The 13,701-nt window shown below is 34.0% G+C and overlaps 1 protein-coding gene and 2 pseudogenes across 1 annotated transcript; 2 read left to right on the forward strand and 1 right to left on the reverse strand.

The window, feature by feature from the left end:
* The first annotated feature begins 378 nt into the window (after window positions 1–378).
* LOC128164902 (big defensin-like) lies at window positions 379–1,797 on the forward strand (annotated as a pseudogene).
* Window positions 1,798–5,031: 3,234 nt separating this feature from the next.
* Window positions 5,032–6,634, reverse strand: LOC128164903 (uncharacterized; annotated as a pseudogene).
* Window positions 6,635–8,102: 1,468 nt separating this feature from the next.
* On the forward strand, window positions 8,103–9,898 carry LOC128166333 (uncharacterized). The gene has a single exon (XM_052831432.1). It carries the CDS (start codon window positions 8,267–8,269, stop codon window positions 9,245–9,247), a length of 981 nt encoding a protein of 326 aa, XP_052687392.1. The 5' UTR covers window positions 8,103–8,266; the 3' UTR covers window positions 9,248–9,898.
* The last annotated feature ends 3,803 nt before the right edge of the window (window positions 9,899–13,701 follow it).

Consider the following 13,701-nt stretch of genomic DNA (forward strand, 5'->3'; position numbering starts at 1 on the left):
GTTCAATGTGCTTTAATTATTGAAGAGAAATATTGATTTGAATGATTTGAAAAATATTTTAAAATACAATCTTGTTAAAAGCAGATATAATCTTCATGTATTAAGAAAGTATATCCTTTATATAAACTCGAATCTACGTTCACCATTATATATATCTTGCAAGGAAGGGACGCTGCTTATAGCAAAACAAAGCTACTTTTTGGTAAGTTTTCTTCTGTTCATTATCTATAGAAAACTGAACACATTATTTTTTTGTTTGCTTCAAGGACGCAATCAAACTCGGAAATAAACATGTTTGGATTGTATATTGTTGAACAAAACATGAAAATCTAGAAGTTGAAATTAAAATTATAAGTGTTGGTTACATTTGAGCTCCAGAGAAAAAAAATCTGTTAATCGAATCGATAAAATTTAGCACTTTTATTTAATGTATTGGAAAAGTCACATGCCATAAGTTTGGTTTTCTTGTACAATCAATTCTTAGTATTGAATGTTTACAATAAAATTTAAATTTTACTCTCTTCCACAATTAAAAAAAAAATCCAACCAGTTCTTATTATTAAAAGGATTTCACTGTACAGTTGCAGAGTATTATACTTATCGGGTCGTCATATTAATTAAAATGAAAATATGTCAGTAAACGAAACAGCTTTTAGTTTTATTTTGCATAGTGTTGATAAAATTATTTTAAAAAATAAAATATTTCAAAACAATATAATTATTACAGAAGTAGATGTCCACCATGAAACGAAAATCAATCTTGTGTGTTTTCTTCATTGTTCTTCTGGTCTCGCCTGCCCCGATTTTGGCCAAGACTCTAGAAGATATGAATGAGACAAGAAGCAAACGACAAGCTCAAGTTTTACTCCCCCTGGCGTCTTATGCAGGAATGACCGTAGCGGCCCCGGTATTCGCTGCTCTTGTTACGGCATATGGAATACATGCTGTCACAAAATACGCAATCAAGAAAGGTATTTACTATATCTACTTTATATAGACATCTGGATGGTATTCTGTTATAATCCGATGATATTCATCATTTATAATTATCATTTCTTGGTTATCTTTACATTGTTACTTTATTTAATTTTTTTAAAAACTTATTAGTTTATCTGCATCTGCATTTCTAACAATTATTCTAAGTTAAAATGTCCTTAACCTCGAAAATTTCAAGTATATCATAGCATCTATTTTATTTGTTTAACTAAATCAAATACGCGAACAAAGAATAATTCAGACAGTCATTCTTGTGCTAACAACAGAGATGGTGCAGAAAAACATGTTTCTCCCACGAGTACATTGACTGGGCGAACAATGCAGTGTGTGGATCATACAACTGCTGCAGACTCGGGAAGAGGGGGTAATCCATGCAAGCAGAAACAGACTTAATTGATATAAATAAAGAACTGACTTTCAATAAGCTGCATTTCATGCGAGTTAAATATTTTTTTTTAAATTGTTCAGTTTATTTCATAAACTTTTCTCGAGTAATCAGGATTAAAAAGGCGTCGTATTGCCGCGTATGATTATATTTTATTTTGATAACAGAAATCATTTATTTAGCTTGGTTATTGAATGATATTCTGTAGACGTCGGATATGAAATTAGTTAACAAATATTGTGCATAAGAAATCGCTCACAATTTTTTGTTATGGCTTATTCATGCTTTTAATGACATATTGCTGAGGAAAAAAACTTGTGAAAACGAAATGAGTTGTGACTAATTAAAACTAACGACTGTTTAACTGCTTTCATAGTTAACTTGTAGGTGAAATATCTTAAGGTATATTTACCAGTATACACCAAATGGAAAAAACATGCCACGAGCTTTGTTTACAAAACAAAAGTTATGTGAGCTCTTTTTTGATATTGCAATAAAAATGACATTCAAATTTTGCTTACCAATTAAAATATGGAACTTTAACAAAGCGTTGTTAACAATGAAAGATTGAAAGTTTTTAGCTCAAACTGTGATCGTGGTCTTAAAAAAACCGCAAATACTAGAACAGTGGTAGCATTGCATAACACGAAAAAAACTATTAATTGCAGTAATCATATTCACTACATTTTTTATAGTATTAGTATACTGCATATTACTTTAAGATTCTGAGCATATGATTAATGCATGAATTTGAGGTTGAAATTTGTCTTCCGAAATATTAATTTCAATACAGAGACTAATAACAGTTATTCTTAACATTCCTTTTGTCATGAAAACCATTTGCAGACTCAAAGCAAAGAAACAAAGGCTTGAACATGTTTTGAATGCTGAAAATTGTTGCGGTAATAATTTATGAATTACATTTCTTTAAAAATCTGTTTCTAATTATTTACCCTTAAATTAGTTCCAATCATCCAAAACACACCTGATGAGTGAAGCTCTGTGTATCTATTGTTTTCGTTGTAGTAAGTTGAAACGTATCTACAAAATGAGAAAGCATACGATAAGTTAATGACATAGTTATATTATGAAACAATTGTATGACAAATTATAGATTAACCAATTTGTGCCACTTTATTTTTCATTTTAACGCAACAGATGTAAATAGTGACACATGGGAAACATAAATAAAAAAAACATACTTTGTCGTAAGCAACCTATTTACTCCGTCGCAGTTAGTTTGTCATTTGAAAATAAAAGTCAGCAAAAATATCTACTTAAAGATTGAATGTAGATTCTTAAGCAACACATTTAGTCAATACTGTAAACTTTCCTCGACTTAAAATACAAAAATATAAATATTTCATACGTATTTTTCACAATTTAAGAATTTCCATTGCAGACTTAAGATGGTTGTAGTATAACCGTTGATTTCATATGTATAGTATTTCATGGCAAAAATATATACATATAGATATATCAATCCAAAATAGTGTTTGTAATATTTCACCAAATCGTTTACTTTATTTGATGATATATCGTGAACATTAATGATGGTGAAGAGAAACCAGTCATTAAATACTGTACATAAATTGACTCCAATGCTGACGTTAAAACTATAAATGCCGATTTCAAAAAATGTAAATTCATCCTTATTTTATTTTTATTAATATATTTAATAAAACTGTACTTCAAATAAAACAATTAAGATATTGTATCTTGTTCAAAACATCTTCAGGCCCTCTGATTAGAAACCTATGAATTTCACCACTAATAAAAGGCTTGGAAATGATAGAACTGTAAAAGACTGAAACATCGGTATTCTTCACTTATTTTAATTCGCCCTTCCTGCAATGTTATAACTTAGGTTTTATGTAACTTTAAAGTTCGCTGAAATATTAATGTTGTTTGGTTATTCTAGCGGTCTTCATTCATATCCTTCATTCGGATATTTCTTTCAATTGAAATTTACTGTATGTTAATTTTCATTAATAATCATGGGTTCACTAAAAGCATGCATTTTTAGAAAATGATTTGTGTCCAATGTTTTTTGTTTAAGAAATCGTATATTCCTTGACAGTTTTTGTTTTATTTATAAAGAAAACTTATATAAAATATTTTTGAAAATATCATTTGATGCATAGATGGAGTTTTATCTCATTAAGCGTTTTGAATACTTACCTTTCTTTTTCCAATAAATATGTGTATTTGCAACTCTGAGTCTAAAAGAAGCGAAAAAAAAATGAAAGGAATGAATTTTTGTGGCTTTGTCTGCATTTACAAAGAACACATGACTGCTGGCCAAGAAATACTGATAATGTCATCTGAATATTTTTAAACAATATTTTAAAATATTTGAAAGCTGATTACTAGTATTTTCATTTTACGTAACACCTACTTCCTTTATTTCAGATATGACGTCAAATGACGTACTGACATCTTGTACAGTTGATGATCAAAATGCTAATTTTTCCTGGCTTGTTTTAGTGCAAAGCCGACTAAAACTCAAGAAGAGAAATTCAGTCCATAATAGCCACGACCATCCGGCCCTCCTTATTCAACTTGCAGAACATAAAATAACTTGTGTAGAAACATTCTCGGGTAGTGTAGATTCAAAGGCTACAATTGGGGGTCGAAGATTTACATACAGGCACGTAGCATCGTTTTTGAAAGGCCAAAATGGAGGGTCAACGTTTTAGAAAGGAATATATACAGTAAATCTTTAAAAATCTTCTCAACAACTAATCAGCCGGGAAAGCTGAAACTTATGTGGTAGCATCCAGGTAGTGTAGATTCAACGTTGTGAAAATCATGGTTCCCGGGGGTAGAATGGGGCCCCATGGGGGTCAAAGTTTTAAATAGGAATGTATAGATATCTATATATTATCATACCTATTGTTCCTTAGGTGAGCGATGTGGCTAATGGGTCTCTTGTTTTACTTTACATCTACTGTTAATATTTTCATATTCAACATTCAAAACGTTTTTGTTGCCCTTTAGTCTCAATTTCAAAAGAAATGCTATTCAGTTGTTAGTTTATTAAGAGGTTTTTCTGCGAATTGTTTATAAAATCGAAAACAAATTTTAAGTTCAGAAAAATCAAAAGAGGTTGGATATAGAAACATTAATATTTTTGTCATGAACAATGCAAGCCCCGTTTACTTCAAATGTAATAAATTTTCTAATAGCCTTGTTAACCTTGCACCGTTTTAAATCAATCTTAGTCCCACCCTTGCCTAAGGGGGCTCCATGCCAGTAGAGACGGGGAAGCAGTGTTGACCAAATAAGCAATGTTTTCGGAAGCATTACATTAGAGCGATACACACTACATTGAATTTCATGCGAAAATCGCAGTGCTGTATTGCCAGCTGCTGTAAGATCATTGGATCCCGCATGAATGACCAATACATCAGGGTGTGGTTGGTTTTTAATCTCATCAGAAATAAGTTTGTCCAGGTCTTTCCAGTATAGTAATCTTATTCCTTTCCAGGTGATGTCCACGCTAAGGTTCAGGTTCTTTCCACCTGGTTTCTTCAATGCTTCCTCCCCGGCCAAATACGGTATTGACGTTCCCACTATCCAGACTGTTTTGAAATCTGGAATACTTTTTGGCAAAATTAGCCTGTATTCCATTACAAATAACAATGAATTTACAATCTAATATAATTTTGAAAACCTTTGATTCCCATCTGCCTAAAGCTTTATTTTATGATTCTGAAACCCCTTAATTTGCAAAATCTGTAGCTCTGCCTATTCTAAAGCTATGTGGTCTAAAATGTCCCTGAATGCCATAAAATTGGAGAGTCTTTTGCAGCATGCAATTAAATTGGTATCTTGTTATGGCATTGTCATCCATATGGGTAAAACATAGAAGAGAGCCGCTGTCGGGGCGTAGGCGTAAACGTTTTAGTACCCAACTTACTGGACATGTGTCAGCGTTGGGTTGTCTAGATATGTGCAACATTGTTGCATTTCCCATCTGATCTGTTTTTGACCTTGGAATTAAAATACTGACAATGTTTCCCTCAACTGAGATGTGTGCCCTATGGATGGCCAAGACCTCGCTTACCCTAAGCCAACCGTGATATGTGATGGAAAAAATAATGGAGAATAGGGGGATCTGCAAATAGATGGCAATGCTAATATGACCCTTTGTAAAATGGATAAAGTTAAAGGAATTCACGGATCTGTTGTGACGCCTCGCTTTTTATGGAGACCCTGCAAGGCTTTTTTAACAATAAAGGATTGGGTGTTATCTTGGATGGATGCATCTTAATTTGTGAATATAAGATAGAGCACTTATGTGCAGAGCAGCTGTTCTGTACGCTGTACCTGAAATGGACAAATGGGCAATAAAATTAAGTAAGTGATCAATAGGAATGGGAAAAACCAATGCTAACCCACAACCGTTCAGAATTTTTTTGAAATTGGTCAAAGCTTCTTGATAGACTTTAGGTGTGTTTGTTGAAATGGAGCCCTGGACGAGCCTGTTAGCTTCAGTTCTTAAATTTCACAAATGTTCTTGGGGAGTGGTGTTGGCCATGGGTCTGCTGTATGTGCTAGCTGCCGGAATTTGCCCCACTGTGAACGAGAGAGACAATCCGCGATAGAATTTAACTTAGATGGTATGTGTTTTGCTGTGAGACCAACGGTTGCGTCAGTTAGGCGTCGAAAAAAAAGCCCTACCTGGAGCTATGACTCTACATGCAAAATTCAAAAGCCCTAGTAATGATTGAAGTTGTTTAAGAGTTGCCTTCTTTAGTTTCATGACCTCGGTGATCTTTAGTCTAATTTCATGAGTTTTTTCTATTGGCAATTTCATGATCATTTCTACAGTATCAATTTCAATGCCTAAAAAAATAAGCACTTGGGTAGGTTGTACTGTTTTTTCATTTGCAATTGGGGCCCCGAGGTCACTGCACTGCAACAGAAAGGTGTCCAAGATTTTTTGGCTTGAATTAAAATCTTGGCCACAAAAAAGGAAATCATCTAGATAGTGTAAGCATTGTTAAAGAAAAAACCTAACAGATTAAAATCAGTACTGCTAACTGGTATTAGCCGAAAGGCTGATTTAATGTCTGACTTAGCAAGATATGCCCCACTTCCTAATCTGGCAATCATGGCAGCAGCATCGTCTATAGTTGAATAGGTCACAGAGCTCTGTTCAGAATCAATGAAAGAATTAATGGAAGCAGCTTCTGGATAAGACAAGTTGTGAATAAGACGATAGTCACCATCCTTTTTGGGCACCATACCTAGCGGAGAAACCTGAAGTGTTGGAAAGGGGCCCGCTACCCTCCCCAGTGAAATTTCCCTGTCAATCTTTTGCTCTGCTACCGAATACTGTTTGCCTAAACTGGGTAGATTTTTTGAAAACCTAGGTAATCTAGGGCCAAAATATTGTAATTTGACACCGTGCATTAAGCCTTGCGTTAGAAAATGATAATCTGAGTAGTTTTGGGTATAATAAATAATTCTGTCTAATTAAATAGGGGTCTTGCCCAACTTATGCAGTGGAAATCAATTGTAAACAGTTTGGTGCGCAAACTATTGTTATCTTTTTTCGATAGGGAAGTAAGGTAGAAAGAAGGGCATTAAACTCATTTATATCATAACTGGGACAAAAATTGAGAAAATAGACAGGTGGAGAGAGAAAGAAAAAGAAAGAAATAGGGAAGTTATGAAAGAAATAAGGAAGTTATAAAAGAAACTCGGGTTTCTCAAACAGACAAAGGTTAACTTTACGGGTTTTAAGCTTCGCTTATCATAAACAATTCTTGCGTTGTAGATCGATGCAATGACTGTAAATGTATTGCAAGAATTAAAGAATTCAGATATTAACTATTGAAATAGATTCATCGCTCTTTCGCGGGAACACAGTATCGTGTCCCATGATGCCTTTATAAACACTCACACATGTGACTTAATATGGCGAATGCATTGGAGAGGGAGGACTACCTGTCTGATTTTCTGAAGTGTCCGATATGTCTGGAGACATTCAAGAAACCTAAATGTCTTCCTTGTCTGCATACATTTTGCGAAGCGTGTTTACAAGTATACATAGATAGTGATAACAACAGTGAAGCTACCGACTCGGAGGATTCGAAATCGAAAGTAGTGGCAAGTTCAGAACAATCTCATGAATCTGGGATTCAATGTCCAACTTGCAGAAAATTTATTCAGATAGGAGAAGAGGTCCCAAGATGTACGTGGCTTCAAAATCAACCAGATAATTTTTCATAAACAGTTTGATAGACAAACAGTTAATCCAAACCGAAAGTAAAACTTGTGACCCCTGTGCATCTAACGGTAAGAAAGAACTAGCACAAAAATGGTGCGCAAACTGTTCGGAAGCATTGTGTCAGGAATGTCATAACGATCACCAGAAATTTAAAGCACTTCGCAATCATTCGTTACTAGATTTAAATTCGGTAAAAACACAAGAAAAGGCTACCTCGCTCAGTGGTTTCATTCCGTGCGCGGATCATTCGTCTTCCCCTGCACAGGTGTTCTGTCGTGATCACCACGTTGCCTGCTGTACATTGTGTGCGACTGTTCGACACAGAACTTGTTCTGAAATATCAACTCTTGAAGAGGCTTCGAAGAACGTGAAAAATGACAAGACGACACTTGATTTGCAAAAACAATTAAATGATTTGATAGATAGTCTTCATAAAAGAATTTCTCAAAGAAAGGATTGTCTTGTTAACTTGAAGTTAACAAAAGAAACGATGGAAAATAAAACGACTGGTCTAATTAATGATGCTATTAAACATTTAGAAACTCTTAAAACATCCTTTCAAAATGAGATGGAAAACAAGGTTGAAGTACTATCTGCAAATTTTGACAACGAAATCTGCAAATTAAAACCTCTTGTCAAGAGTCATGCATCAAAAACACATACTTGGTGTCTCAGTCTCACAGGGATCCAACGAAGAGTGTCTTGTTGAAAGAGAGAGCATACTTAGAATAAAGGAGGAAATCAGAGTCGAATCTGATGAAATTCCTCCCAATTCTCAATTTGGAACTTTTCGCTTTACTGTTGACCATAACTTGCAGAATTTAACGTCGGAAATTACAGCCTATAGAAATATTTCTTTGTCACAAGGAAGCATGAAAAATGGACGAATTAAATTGCTGAAAAAAGAAAAACTTTGCACTGGTGTCTGTAGTGCTGTTTTCAGTCAAAATAATATATTAATTTCTTGGTATAACGAAAGACAAGTCTTAGCTGTAGATTTTTCTCTGAATTTAAGGTCTTCAGTAAGCTTAAATGGAAATCCAAGAGACATAACAGTAGATGATTTAGGCAGGGTATTTGTGTCATTACCAGATCAGAGAGAAGTAGTAGAAATTGACATGATAACCAAATCTGTCAAAACGCTATTTTCAACTGTAGTGAAATGTTATGGAATACTATGGATGAAAGATAAATTCATGATTACGAGTGGTGATAAAATTGAATCATATCATCATGATGGAATAAAACAAAAAGAAATTCAAACAAAAAACACATGGCATATGTGTTGCAAACAAAACGAGGAAACTCTACTGTATCCAAAAACAGACACTGTAATAGAAAAATCTGAATTAACAAACGAGAAAAGTCTGTTTAGGCAACCCGGTGCAAATCTTAGGGGTATCGATACAGATGTTGAAGGTAATATCTATACTGTAGGGACGAACAGCAGAAAGCTATATCAACTGTCACCTGATGGTAGCTTACTACAAGAGGTCAATTTCGATGAATTATTTAACCTGAAAAGTCTATGGAAAGTTTGTTTGAATGATAAAAACAACATTGTTGTTACTACGTGTAATGGAGATGTTGCTCTGTTTGAAATAGTTTGTACATATAAACCATAATAACATTGTGTATGGTCATTTGTTTAAACGTGAATTGGCAACTGTTATGCTGATCATTGTTAATCCAAAATAATAATACCTACCAGGAATAAATTCAAATGACGGATAATTGGGGCACAAAAGGATTTACTTGTTTACTTGTATATATTCAAATATTTAATGGTTCAATTGCTGAAAATTATATAAATATATAAGTAATAAGGAATCATTCTTTGAATATTATAAGGTGATAATTTTGGTCGGGGTGTGATCAAACCTATGGATTTTATCACACCCCGATCAAAATTATTAGCTCATAATACTCAAAGAATGAATGATTCCTTATTCCTTAAAGAAATACATATTTGTCTCGCACTGACCATGAAAGTATAACTTCAAACAAAAGTTTAAAAACATGTCAATTTTATAGATATGGCAAGAAATTAGGTCTGCGTTTTAAGGTAATGGCAATTTTTAAACACGTTGTCAAGCAAATTTTTCATATGAATTAACATTTAAAATGTTTTTACCAAAAGATATGAATAAGCCTGCAATATACATGCCTTATGAAATAGATATTTCTATATTTATGTACAGATTTTGTACATATAAAAAACCCGTGTATTTATTGATTTCAATAATGTGGTGTACAAGCCCAATTAGAGTTTCATATTTCTGTCTGTAACATATGTATATATATGACATGTAAATTGATATAAAAAATCATTATATGTAAGAATATGACTTCATAGACAACTTAGTTCCAACAAAACTAGAGGTAATGTGAGCAAGCTCACAATTGATACCCCCCGCTAAGATAAAAATCATAATGGGTGTATTTTTCCAGTTATAGAAAACATTGGATGAATCTATTTCACCGTTCATTTTCTACAAATAACAACTGCTCTATTTTTTAAAAATGTTGGTCATAAGCAATATTTGTGTGAAGTTAGAACATTCAATCTTCTCCATAAAAAAGATAATGACCGGACACGAATTTTGCACTATTTTTCCCAACGACCTTTCCCAAATGACCTTGGATCAAGGTCATTACACACCCTTAGGTCATAAGCAATCTTTGTGTGAATTAAGAACTTCCAATAATTCTTCATAAGAAAGATATGGACCGGACACAAATTTTGCACTTTTTCTGCCCTTGACCTTGCCCAAATGACCTTGGGTCAAGGTCATGACACACCCTTAGGTCATAAGCAATCTTTATGTGAAGTAAGAACTTCAAATGTGTCTCCATTAGAAAGATATGGACCGGACACGAATTTTGTATTTTTTTCTGCCAGTGACCTTGACCTTGCCCTAATAACCTTTGGTCAAGGTCATGACACACCCTTAGGTCATAAGCAATCTTTGTGTGAAGTAAGAATTTCCAATGTTTCTCCATAAGAAAGATATGGACCGGACATGATTGCACAGAGAGACGGACAAGGTGATTCCTATATCCCCCCCCCCCCAAACTTCGTTTGCGGGGGGTATAACTATTAATTTTATCAGATAAAGAGAACTGACCCACCAAGGAATTAAAATTAAAATCAAGTTATATAATTCACAACAGATAATATCAATATGAAAAACTGTAAAGATGAAACAAAGACTTCATGAATCATATGTAGGCTAGTTAGCCTGTGGCATTTAGTCATTATATTACCATTGTACCCTCTGTACCTTACTGATCGACCTTCAGTAATTTAATAATTTCACTTTCTAGTGCTTGTAAACTATACCCTCCTTGTAACCATTTTCTCCTTAAAGATATAGGAAGTGTACCCTGGGGTACAAAAGTATCACCTCAAAACATAGTCCTAATTTTTTTGCCAGATATGCAATTCTACGTCTTGGTTCTACACCTCTGCGAATGTGTTTGGAATGTTATTTTTCTTTATCGTAAAAAATCCAGGGATGCTCGAAATTTCATGAGACTTCGACGAGATTTGTTCAGTTCCTGTGAAATTTCGAGCGAAGTACAAGCCTTAGTGTTTGGATAATATTCTCAAAATACATATAAGCACTGGTCGTTTTTCTTACCATATATTATTTTGATGTATGATAAAACATGATAATCTATTTATATATGTCTTTTTTTAGCTCACCTGAGCTGAAAGCTCAAGTGAGCTTTTCTGATCAAAATTTGTGCGTTGTCTGTCGTCGGCGTTGTCGTTGGCGTCGGCGGCGTTGTCGTTGTCGTTGTAAACTTTTCACATTTTCTTCTTCTTCTCCAGAACCACTGGGCAGATTTCAACCAAATTTGGCACAAAGCATCACTAGGTGAAGGGGATTCAAGTTTGTTCAAATGAAGGGCCACGCCCTCTTTAAAGGGGAGATAATTGAGAATTATTGAAAATTTGTTATTATTTTTCAAAAATCTTCTTCTCAAAAACTATTCGGCCAGAAAAACTTAAACTTGTGTGGAGGCTTTCTCAGGTAGTGTAGATTCAAGTTGGTTCAAATCATGGTCCCCGGGGTAGGGTTGGGCCACAATGGGGGGGGGGGTGAATTTTTACATAGGAATATATAGAGGAAATCTTTAAAATTCTTCTTCTCAAAAACTATCAGGCCAGAAATGCTCAAATTAAAATGGAAGCATTCTCAGGTAGTGTAGATTCAAGTTTGTTCAAATCATGGTCCCCAGGGGTAGGGTGGGGCCACAATAGGGGGATCAAGTTTTACATAGAAATATATAGAGGAAATCTTTAAAAATCTTCTTCTCAAAAACTCTCAGGCCAGAAATGCTCATATTAAAATGGAAGCATTCTCAGGTAGTGTAGATTCAAGTTTGTTCAAATCATAATCCCTGGGGGTATGGTGGGGCCACAATAGGGGGATCAAGTTTTACATAGGAATATATAGAGGAAATCTTTAAAAATCTTCTTCTCAAAAAATATCAGGCCAGATGAGCTCAAATTAAAATGGAAGCATCCTCAAGTAGTGTAGATTCAAGTTTGTTCAAATCATGGTCCCCTGGGTAGGGTGGGGCCACAATAGGGGGATCAAGTTTTACATAGGAATATATAGAGGAAATCTTTGCTTAGAATTTAATTTTATAGTCACTACATACTAAATAATAGTTGAAACTATAAATATTTGTTTGGTTTCTTCAAATTATCAATTTCCATGAAACAATTTTAGCAAAACTTTCATGAAAATTATCATTTCTGTTTTGGGCCCCTATATTTCGAAAAAATGGAATATGACACAAATAAAATAAATGAACATTTTTGGTCCCCATCTTTATATCCAAGTGGTTTTTGTATGATTGACATTACAATTATTTCAGGTGCCAACCTCCTTAAAGTGATGCATTTTTTGAAAATCATCGTCTGTAACTATTTGACAGTTTGTGCGTATACAAAATCATCATTAAAATTAAAATAACTAAGCCTTATCCAGCATCCAAAACCTATAGCTCAGCATTCAAGTCTGTCAGATGCATCAGTATCACAAGACGCATCATCCATGCAAGTTTGGTCCAGATAGGACCAGTAATAACTAAGATATAATCAGAAGATATAACAGTCTTTCAAAAATCTCAAATATCGCCAAAATGTGACATCGAAGATGCTGGATGCTACTTATTTATGTCGACATGCAACTTATTTATGTTTACATGCGAGATAAAAGTGTTGACATGCACCTTAGTTATGTTAACATGCAAGATGAATTTGCTGACATGCAACATATTTTTGTCGACATGCAACTTACTTATGTTTAACATGCAACTTATAAGTTGCATGTCAACATATTTATCTCGCATGTGAACATAGCTGCATGTCAACATATTTATCTTGCATGTCAACATAACTAAGTTGCATGTCAACATATTTATCTTATAAACTAAGTTACATAAATAAGTAGCATGTAAAAATAACTAAGTTGCATGTCGACATAAATAAGTTAAAGTAGCATCCTGGATGTCACATATGGGCAATTGTGAATTTTTTTTTGAGATTTTTCATAATTCTTATTTGATTGCAATTTTCTTGTATGTCAAAATAGTTATGTTGCATGTTGACATAACTATCTTGCATGTCAACATATTTATCTTGCATGTCGACATACTTGAAACAAAACTAACTTGCACACAAGGGGCAGAGATATGCCACCATAGTTGAGATTTGGGTTAGACTTCATTAATTCAGTGTGTAGTGGGGTATGGACCATAACTTAAATTATCACGATAATTGGCTGTGCGTTCTTACCTGATAACGACCTGGGGAAAACGTAAGAAGAACATAAAAATGTAGACTGTAGCTCTGTTATTTCAATGCTAAATGTGTTTTCTACTTATAAACTATTTATTACCCCCTTTATCAAAATGATCATAAGATACGTTTAAATCACTGTTTTCTTCATTCTTCATTGTTCCTATCACGGGATTTTGTTTGCCATAACTTTTCTTCTTCTTTTTTAAATTACGCGCGAGAACGAATTTGTGCTTCGTTGTTGAAGTCTGTTATAATACG

Source organism: Crassostrea angulata, chromosome 10, assembly GCF_025612915.1.
Source record: "Crassostrea angulata isolate pt1a10 chromosome 10, ASM2561291v2, whole genome shotgun sequence".
NCBI classification, from domain to species: domain Eukaryota; kingdom Metazoa; phylum Mollusca; class Bivalvia; order Ostreida; family Ostreidae; genus Magallana; species Magallana angulata.